This window comes from Crocodylus porosus, unplaced genomic scaffold, assembly GCF_001723895.1.
Source record: "Crocodylus porosus isolate Cpor-Errol unplaced genomic scaffold, CroPor_comp1, whole genome shotgun sequence".
In the NCBI taxonomy this organism is placed as follows: Eukaryota; Metazoa; Chordata; order Crocodylia; family Crocodylidae; genus Crocodylus; species Crocodylus porosus.
The window spans coordinates 5,265,718-5,276,756 of NW_017728924.1; the positions used below are offsets into that span (position 1 = coordinate 5,265,718).

General features: G+C 38.6%; 1 protein-coding gene across 1 annotated transcript in view; it reads right to left on the reverse strand.

Moving 5' to 3' along the window:
* Positions 1-10,514, reverse strand: part of MAMLD1 (mastermind like domain containing 1) — a 306,125-nt gene extending 295,611 nt beyond the window's left edge. Inside the window, exon 1 of the mRNA XM_019540265.1 lies at positions 10,429-10,514. Coding sequence (XP_019395810.1) covers positions 10,429-10,482 — 54 coding nt within the window. The 5' untranslated portion in view covers positions 10,483-10,514. The remainder of the gene's footprint in view (positions 1-10,428) is intronic.
* Positions 10,515-11,039: the final 525 nt, after the last annotated feature.

Sequence of the window (11,039 nt, forward strand, 5' to 3'; positions counted from 1 at the left end):
TAGTAGCAAATGTATGCCTCTCTGATTTGTTTTGAGTTAGAGTACTGCTTTGGCAATCTATATTATATGTCAGAAGAAAAAAAATACAGTACTTGTCAAAATGGCTCTGATTGTCAAGGCTGATTTGACTGAAATAGTCTGATGTTACTATTTAATACATTCACTGTATATTTAGGATTTTTTTTCCCTAAAAAAAAGTCTTTGTTGTTTAACTGCATTTAAATTTGCACATGCACAAACTCTGTCACAAGCCGTCATCTCTCCACGCTAGGGTGAGCATGCAAATTGAAAATGCTTTTAATTTTGATTATTTCTTTAGTTATTTATTTTATATCTTGAACTTTATAGGCAATATGGATGTCATCCAAGAGGGGGAAATGAATTTATTACAGTGATCCAGGCCTTAAATACTACCTAGAAATAATTATCTTTGACATTATCAGCTCAAAATGGCCTCTTTATGGTTGTTCCATGAAAAGACTAAGGGGGACTAAAGGGAGACATGATAGCAGTTTTCAAACATTTGAAAGACTGCCATAAAGGATGAGAAATATGTCTTGCCCTTGCTACAGGAAACAGGACACAAAGAAGTGGGCTTAAAATGCAGCAAAGCAGATTTAGATTACATAAACAGAAAAACTTTCTTACTGTCAAAAGAGTAGGAAACTGCAACAAATTGTCCTGGGAAGTTATGGAATCTCCTTCACTGGAGGTTTTCAAGATCAGACTGGATGGGGGCATCTGTCTGGAATTATACAGGACTAGCTCCTGTGTTTGTGCAGGGGGCTAGTCTAGATGACCCTAGAGGTTTAATTCTATAACTTGTCTCATCTGTACAGAAAGTAGTTATGGACTGTGTTCCAGGTCTATCCTAATTAAATGACCCTGTAATATATTTCTCAAAGGTAGGAAATCTATATTGCATTTAGGGAAATTGATGAAAAATTGTACCAGTTGCCCTAAGCTTAATTAGACAAACTGCTTTAGTGTAATTGGGTGTGCGGGAAGTGGAGTCTTGGCAGCTGCTGTATAATCACAGAAAGTTAGGGCTGAAAGGGACCTCAGGAGATCACATCTAGTCCAACCCCCTGCTCAAAGCAGGACCACCCCAACTAAATCATTCCAGCCAAAGCTTTTTCTAGCTCGGTTTTGAAAACATCCAAGGATGGAGCTTCCACCACCTCTCTGGGTAACCTGTTCCAGTGCCTCCCTCCTAGTGAGAAAATCCTTCCTAATATCTAATCGAAACTTTCCTTGCTGCAACTTAAGACTATTGCTCCTTGTTCTGTCAGAGCTCAAAAGACTTTACAAAAGCTAAAATAAAGTCTTGTTGCTGTGGCTGGATGATTCAGGGAGTTATTTTCCTGCACACATGATATGATGTTCAGCTCTTCAGATAGCAAACACTGGATATACGCATGCAGAAACAGGTGCGCTTAACAGGATTAATGTGCACAGGCACAAGAGCTTTGGAACAACGCAGAGTCCACATCTGGGAAGATATAAATATGTGAAATAAGCTAATATTTTGGCATCACGGTGGGGTTTTGGGTTTTTTAAAATAACACAGTTTTTATACACCTACAAATTCAGGGATATCCAGAAGCCTGTAAGCTGCAGTGATGATATGAAGGATCTTTACAAGCTGATGCTTAGTTACAAAGAGTAAGCATCCTTTGGCATCTTAATGAAATCTTAATTATGTTTTAATGCATATATGCACAACTTGCTCTAAAGCATTAACAAGATCTGACTGAAAAGAAAACAAGGTAAAAAAATCAAGAGGAAAGAACGATTCTGTTGTGACAAACTTACAAATAAGGCTAAATCCCAAACTGAGGGGCTCTTGATGCCCTTCACCAATTGATTGCTGTAATATATGGGGAAAGATTTAACCCTTACCTCCAATGTCTGTTCAACCCTAAATAACTTGCCTACCTCCTCAAAAATGCCATAGCAAAAAGGTGAAGAGGATTTCTTCTCATCTGCCTGTGAAGCCTGAACTGGGCTCTGCTTCTCCAGTCCTTGCACCTCACACCAGCAAGGTAAGTACCAGGGAGCCCAGTTAGGCCTCCCTCCCAAAACAGCATTAGTGTGGACTCATGGAAGGAGTGGAGTTTCATGGCTGAATGGGCTGCCTGGAAATCTCCTGGCAACCAACCCAAAGCTTAATGAACCCACAAAGATTCTGCCATGTCAGCAGCTCTGCTTCTGAAGAGGAGGGGTTAATATTGGGGCCAAAGAATCCAAGTAGTGCAATGTGCTAAATGCCCATTCAATGCAAACTCCATTAAAGCTAAACAGTGAGTACATACAGCTAAATAATCAATGAAGAACAAATGGTTTCTTGAAATATACACTTGATACTTCCCTGCAAAAAGGTTATTGTCCCTTTCCTCCAAAATCATATTTACATTTTAGGTGTTTTTATTTTATTTGTTCATAGCCAGTCATGCTATTATGCAGCAAAACCAGGTTCCACGGGGATTTTTTAAAATAAAGATATGCAATGTTTATACCGGCTTCCAAGGAAAATTCCACAATAAAACTGTGGAAACACCCATATAACTCTTTTTTCCTCTGTAAACAGAGCCCTATGATTAAAGTCTAAGCTCCCGTGGTTTTGATGCATACAAGTATGCATTACACATACTGTCTCAGCAGGCCCTCATTATGCAGTCACAGCATAGAAAAAAATAAATGCCTCACTGAACAAGGACGAAGGGAGAGATTTTTTACTAGTTCTGTAGAAGGGCATTAACAATTTAGAGAAAAGAGGCGTTTGGATTATTGCATTTTTTTTTATCCATGGTTTGGGAATATTTACTGATAGACTAAAATAGGAATTTTGGTGAAAAATGACTCTGGAAGTCTTAAACTTCACGAATTGCTGGTCAGTGAAACGGTAACTACACAAGTGTATTAAAATAACTAGGTAATGTAAAACCCAAGTAAATTATTAATTTAAGTTAAGCAAGAAATAATAACCTGTTCTTTAATATTTCGGGGGTAAAATGATAAATGTTCAATTACTCTAGACAGACAGTAAGTCAGAGTTAATACAGGAGACATGGTCTGGTGCTCTGCAATACATTTTACTATGTGGTGATATAAATTAACCAACTACTTACAACAACTGGAAAACAAGCAGATGTTACTTTAATGTGACCATTATTTTTTAAAGAAATTTATAATGCTTATGTCCTGTTCTCCCTCATTTTCCAAAGCACACTGCAGGCATTTTAGTAATCATGACCCTGCTCCAATTCTGTAGGACACTAATGTCCAGTGTTGCTGGATTCTGTTTTGAAAAGTAATTTTGTCTTTTTTTACCTTCATATGTTACATCTATATCTGGAAACCTTTTCACTGTATGCTAGTAAGTAGTAAAGTACCAAAGACAGCTACAACCTGAAAATCCTCACTGAGAAAGAGAAGGGCTGAAGCGTATTGCAATTTAACCCATTTACCCCGCCCTGACAAAACAAAAAGCACTAAGTAACTTTTTTTCATGTGATGGCTGGATCCTATTGCCTATAGTCAGGTATTTAAAGCTGATGTCAAACAGATTTCTTCTTCCAAGAAGGTTTTCAAGATTTCCAAAAAATGTCCTAGTTTCATCAGAAAGAATCCTGAAAAGTCCCTCGAGAGATTTTTATGGAAGGGACCATCTATCCCTAATTTTCTGGGACAGTCCCAGATTTCAGGCTGGCCAGCATGTCCAAGGAGAGTTCCACTAGCCAGAACCAGAACATGTATAAATAACTTCCAGTTCCAGAGGTCTGTGAAACCTCTGGGGCACTGGCCCCAGATTTTTCTCCTCCAAAAGTAGTTGCTTTCATGTTCTTACACCCCAGAATACCAAACAGCCCAATGGTCTGGACTGGGGTCTCAAACTCATCTGGCTCCATGGGTCAGATGAGCCGCAAAGGGCCAGTCTATGGGCTGGACCAGGCCCACTGACCTCCTGCCTGCATGCCTGATAGAGTGCATGCAGCAACCGTCCAAGCTGGTTTGGGACCCAACTCCAGTAGTGAGTGCTGCAGGTGGTGCAGCCTGGGACCTGGCCCCCCAGTGAGCGCTACAGGTCTGGTCCAGTGCAGCATGTAGGTCAATGGGGCAGCACTGGTGGCCAGATTGCAGAGTTCTAAGGACTGGAGCCAGCTCACAGACTGTATGTTTGACACCCCTGATTTGGACAGTCACCTGGATCAGGGGGGACCAAAGTTTAAGATGCTGCTCCAAAGATTATTTTATATTATTTACACATAGTGGAATGGCCCCAATAGGAGAGATATAGTTCTATAGCAGCCGAAGACCCTATTAATCCAGGCATTCCCCTGAGACATAAAAAAACTGGTCTAACACAGGCAGACATTGATCTCCCACATCCAGGTAAATAACCAGCAGGCAATCAGCTATTTTGGAGTGGGTCATGGTTTCACTCTTATTTTAATCAGAAACTCCTTTCTTGTCAAACCCAGGACAGACTTTCCTGAAAAAAATTTCACTTTTTGATAAACTGGCATTTTCTGAGAAATAAATATGAGTGGGTGTTGTAAATTTATACCTGAAGATATTATTCCTGAGGATGCTAATATAGATTACATATTTAAACTAATGAGGCACGCAATGCATGTCAAAGAGGCAATGCATAGAAAACAAAATTTGGGTAGTTTAAATGTTATTTAAAGCAATTTTTACATGAATGTTTAAATTAGATTCTGAACATTTTGAAGGTTAAATAACAACAAACTTTTGAGAACATAATCATGCATCTCAATGTGAAGAACAATATAAATAGCATGCTGGTTAGGTGGCATTTCTTTGTTCCCAGAGGCAAGCCACGCAGAATAGAAACTACAATGCCTCTAAAGGTAAAGGTGAGGGGCGGGCACCTAGATGTGAAAAACTGCAGCTCATTCTACAGCCTACATCTGAGAGAAAGACATATTTGTCAGAAGAGAATTTTTATAGTGCATTTCACTCTCCTAATAAACATTATGACAAATACCGTGGGTGCAGGAACTATATAAGCAAAACAAGCATTTAAGACCGCACAGTTTTGGATATTCCACTTGTGTTTCTGGAAGACCAAATGTTTCACGGGACACCAGAAATATTCTCTTTATGAATATTCCTGGGATTTTCCATGTCCATCACAACGACCACTAGACACGGATAGAAGGGAGCTCATAAATAATCAGACCAAAACAATGGCAACTGGTACTGCACAGTACCAATATCATCACTTGGTATTGGCCCAGTCCTGATTTACAATTCATATCCACAAGTTTCTGAAAGAGATGGGTAGTGCTATATCCTGAGCCATAGTGCCACTTAGGTCCCTTCCCCTCGCCTTACTTGGATAAACTCTGCCTCACAACTGGAACTCTGGTGGACCCCAAAAGTTATTCCTCTTTAACCATGCTACCCTAGGATGCAAACACCCTTCTCTGATCAAGAAGATTTGGAGGAGACCCTCTTCAAAAACAGCCCTTAATATCACTGATATTTACTCTTTCTGTAGCAGTATGTGTCTACTACAAGAATTGGTTTAATGATGCATTTTTTCCTAATAGCTCTCAAGTAAGTAAATGCTTGAGAGAGATGGCTAATTCGGTGGTTTTAATTGTACTGAAGCTCTGCTACCCAATACCCTGTACCTGTATTCTTCCCAACTCCTGTTAACATTGACAGAAAGCAGGGATAAATGGAAGTGGCACATCAAGCTGAACTTCTCAATTACGCCTGCCTTGTTCTAACATATGTATATGTTCTGACATATTATACATATATATGCATATGTGTGTGTATGAGAGAAAGAGCTTATAATTCATATATTATTTTATACAGGGTAATAATAGAGACATTTTTATGAATAAGAAGAGCATCCGTGGATTCATTATATGTAGTAAACTTAAAAATATGAAGACTTAGTTAAAATGGCTTAGGTAAAGGAAAAAGATAACACTTTTCTTTTCAGCCAGCTGTTCTTTTAAACCACCTAGAATACAGACTATCATGAAGAACCAGATTACATTAATCAATTATATAATCTAGTACAGTGATTCTCAACCAGGGTGTTGCAGTCCCCTGGAGTGCCTTGAGATCTCTTCAAGGGTGCTGCACGGTTCTACACACTGTTAGGTGTGCAAGCAAATTTCATAAAATAAATTTAGAGCTTTCAAATAAAAATCCATAGTGTTAAAAACATGCTGCCTTGTTATGATCTGCTTTGCAACAGAAAAATTACTCTATTATTTTTCCATAGTAAAAAAATGAGTGAAAACTAAGAGCTGGCATTTTTTGAATGCCTTGAATCTAATGAGGAATGCCTTGAGTCTAGAAAGGTTGAGAAGCACTTATCTAGCATAATGCAGTTTTTGCATTTTACTTAAGACGTACACATTTTATCTGATATGTATTAAACACATGTATGGCAATAGCTCTTCATACAACGTCTTTAAGATCTATATTTCAAAAATTGCCAAGCCCGAAATATATGCTAAATACAACTGGAAAGAGTCCTGGAATCTCCTTTTTCCAATTGGATGAAGCACTTGTATTTAGCCCACAGGTAGTAAGTTATCAAGTCATTACATTATTAGCACAAGGAAAGCTATTTTAAGAAAATTTCAAGAATTTTCTAAAACACGAGAGAGAATTTTCCTTTCGAAGATATGCAAGTTTAATTCATGGTACTAACACAACCTCTCTTCAAGGCTAAGTCAGACAGTCAAAAAGCCCAAGGCTGAATTGATTCAGTCTGTGCAGGTTAGTGTAAGCTGAAAAGATTGAACCAGTAAGGCCAATACGCAAATGAACGCACATTCACTTGTGATTCAGAAAATGCAGCCACATGCCTGCAGCGGCTCAAGCCACAAGCAGAGGAGCACTAAACCACAGCTCTCTGGCACATAGCCAGCATGGGCTGTGTGTTCACTTCCTCTTCCTGCTGTCCCTGAGGTCTCTGGGATTTGCAGTTCACAATCACAACAGCAGGACTCTGCAGGTTTGTTCATCACTTTCTCTTCCTGTTTCCAAGTGCCTCTGGGATTTGTAGTCCACAGTTGCAGCCAGCAGTAAGCAAGCCAGCAGGGCAGGACAGCTCTGTAGTCAGGTAAAGGGAAGTTTAATCCTTTTCCCTGCCCCAGACCTCATCCAGGGTTTGCCTGGGCGGGGGGAGCAGTGAGCCAGCCCTCACTAGGGAGCAGGGGGCAGGGCTAGACCTGCTCTCCGAAGCAGACAGCACAGCACAGCACAGCACAGAGCTGAAAAGCATGCTCCGATTTAACTTAAACCAGGAAGAGGTCTGGGACATAAATTTCATAAACTGGTTTGACCTAAATCAGATAAGTCTGATACTACATTCAACCAAGTTTATCTTAAACTAGTTTCAATTTTGAAACTGGTTTATATGCACTAAACTTCTGTTACAGGTTTAAACCAGTTTCTGATCACTTAAACCAGTTTATATGTAACTTATATCCGTAGCCCAAATGAAGGTTATGGAATATATTATTGATACTGTCTCTAAAACATTTTGTAAGCATCTTGAAGTAAGTTTTCTTGAAAGCACTGTACATATAGAAAACACAGTATTGCGGTGCAATAAGAAGGCTTAGTTGATATTCCTTTGGGATGGTCTCCACAATTCATGTCCCAAATTTGCCAATTCAGGTCAAATTAGTGTCATTGCATAAGTGTGTAAGTACAGATGTGCTTACACTGCTGAACTTCCTTAGGCTATTCTCTCCAAGATATATATCCTACAGACAGGCTTTTGGAAAAAAGAGAAAACTATTTAGTATCTAGAAAACAGGTACTGAAACAAATCTGGGTCTCCACTCCTGTTGGTGAACAAATGTTGGCAAACGTTGCTTATTTTTAAAGACATACTTTATTCCAACAGCTAATGGCCTTTACCCTCCCAGCTGCACTCCTTACTTTGGCAATATTTTAAAGGGATTTTTTTCAAATAAATGCAACTTTGAAATGTGAATATGTCTCTCCCAGCTATCATCTTGTTCATTAATGCACGAATGTCTACAGGAGCTAATGGCTAAATAACCATCAAATTTTCTGTTTTCTGATACTGGCAACTTGAATAATGGTATGAAAATGCATGAATGGCATAATGTTACCTGTAGAGAACACCTAAATCACAGTGGAAGTTTGCGGCATAGTGGCGCCTTTAATCGTGCTCTTTTTGCTGCGCATCCCTCCTCTGCCACTGAGTGGCTGAGAGACAAAAAGCACAGAATTAATTTCCTCTCAGCGGCAAGAGGGGCACATGGCAAAAAGAGCAAGATTAAGGGCACTGCTGTGTTTTGAACTTCAGCTGTGATTTAGGTAGGTCCCTAGTTATCTGCTACAACAAGGATAAAACTCAAAGGTGAAAATTGATATGTCTGCTGTTTTCCTATTTAAACTGATGCCACAAAAGCACATAAACTCTACTGATGACAAGTGCTATAAAACCCAAGTGTTATTTTGACTGTACCATGTGGCTGTCAAGTGGACATAGGAACTTAGGTCCTGACTAGCAGAGCATTAAAGCACTCAGTCTTAATCATAGTACTCCCATTTATCTGCAGAGAGATTATTTATATACTTAAATGTTTAGTAAAAGTCTTGGTAGATCAAGGCCTTGGTTGCAGATTTTGGGAATACTTGGGCCAGGTGTATCTAATAACATCAGAAAATATTTTCAAATTTCTAAAAGGATATTTTGCATTTCATTTTTTTTGTAAGTCTCACACTCCCTTTGTATCCAGACACACAGAGACACACCCAGGTCCTTCCACTTTTGTTGCCAGGATCTTGGATGCTAGTCAGTCCCGCTCAGAAACACTGTCAGTCCCACATTCCAGCAATGCCACATGTAGGAGGGGCAAGAAAGAACAAAGGAGGAAGATATTGTAAAACATCATAAAGGCACATTTGAGCCTGTGCCTTTAATTAACTTTGGGCAAACAGGCAGAAAACAGGCAGCAGTGGAGCAGAGCACCAAGATGAGCAAAGGTATAAACCACTTTGACAATAGTGTGCTTTTGGGTAAAAGGAAACCCACGCAAAGTAAAAACTGCAGCGATAACAGCAAACCAACGTACACATGCAAATTATTCATAAAGTGCGCTTCTCATGAAGTCATGTGCATACCCACAGCTATTGACTACCCGCACCGCAACACTGTCATGCCCAACTACAAGGGACTCACAATAATACATTCATACATACGTATATACATTTAAAAATCTGCCTAATGTTAGATCCAATGGTCTTACAGCTTGCTCATTAAAGTTTCTGGGATGAGTCAGCCAACGTGAATTTGGCCCATTATCTGCACACCTATATAGCACCTACAGCAAACAGAGCAGGAAGACAATTTAATATTTAACTTGAATATTCTAACTCAAGTCTATCCTAGAAAAGTCATTTTAAAGTTATCTATAAACACTGTCAAATAAGAAGATAATAAAATTATTACTGTGTTGCAGGGTGATTAAATTTACATAATGACTGTGGCTTGATTAAATGCCAGAAGGAGAAAACCCTTTTAAAATACAAAATACTCTTTAGTCTTGCTGCACACTTCACCAGTTTTATACTTAATGCTGAGAGCTGGGTTTATCTTAACAAAAATTACTTATTCGTACTGAAACAGTACAGGTAAGGACCAAAGATGTCTCATAGTTGTCTCATGATGCTGATTTTCAGAATGAGTACAACAAAACATTTAAACAGAAGCAGCAGCCTTATGAATCAAGCTTGAGGTTTGCTTGCTTGCTTTATTCTCATTTGTTTCTTCAGATAGCATGTTAATTCTAGAAATTGCTAAGACCTGGTCCAGGGCCACACATCTAGTCTAGTTTTCTGCTGAGCAGAGTTCGCAGAAAGTTTCAGTTAAAAAACTACAGAAGGTTTCCACAGCCCTCAGGTTGCTGGCAGTTAGAGAAAACAAAAGAAAACCCTGAGAGAACAGCAACCCCTGCATGAATATGCTGAATATACAAAATTCTGAAATCAGAACAACCACATGTTGGAGGTTAAACTACGGAACCGATATTCATCCAAGGACAGATTTAGCTGTATATTTAACATATAGTCCTGTTTCATGTGGTAGACTGTACACATGTACTATACTGCCAACAAATTAAGTTAATTTCTTCCTCAGCTTATTTTTATTCACTATTTTTATTACAAAATAAACCATTAGAAGTTGTACTTTCTAGTAAATATGTGCACATTTTATTGCTGAAATAACACAAATACATCAGCTCTTTTCAGTCATATTAAGCATTTGAAATACATTTTGTATAATTAAATTTCTTGTCATTTATAATTAAATACTTCATACAGGGAGTACAAAAACTCTTTCAAACAAGTTAACTGCTTAAAAATATTCATAAAATCCATTCTTACCACTTTGAAATGAAACTGGAAGAGAAAGGAGCGCAACATCAGCATATTATTCATTGAGTCTAGGCTGCTTTATTCACTGTGAAAGTAGTAATTTCCCTGCCATATTTGAAGAACAGCTCTTCATTATATGTACTCCCATCAATACATAGCCTACATACCATGCACTGCCTTGGACAGATTCCCATCAAAACATAAACTCTGTTAATGCTCTACAGGTTTTTCAAGGTAACATCACATCTATTCCTCTCCTTGAGACGTCCTACTGTTCAGTTTCATATGTTAAACAATTAACTGTGGGTCATTTACAAAGATCAAAGGTAGCCGTGTCATGCCAAAAACCAATATATTATACATTAAGTGAAACCTGGAATCATTCAGGCACAAATGCATTATTAGCAAGCTATAAGTCGTTAACTGCTATATAACTAAGACAACCTGAAATAGATTTTAAGCATTTCTCCACCTATCCAAATATCTTGTAAGGCAATCATGCTGCACATTTGCAGCGAAACCCATATAAAGGCTCTCTGTAAAAACCTTGGGGCTACAATAGCATATTTAACAGGTGCACAGAAGCTACCAGCTAACAAGTCTGTATTTTTCAACATAAA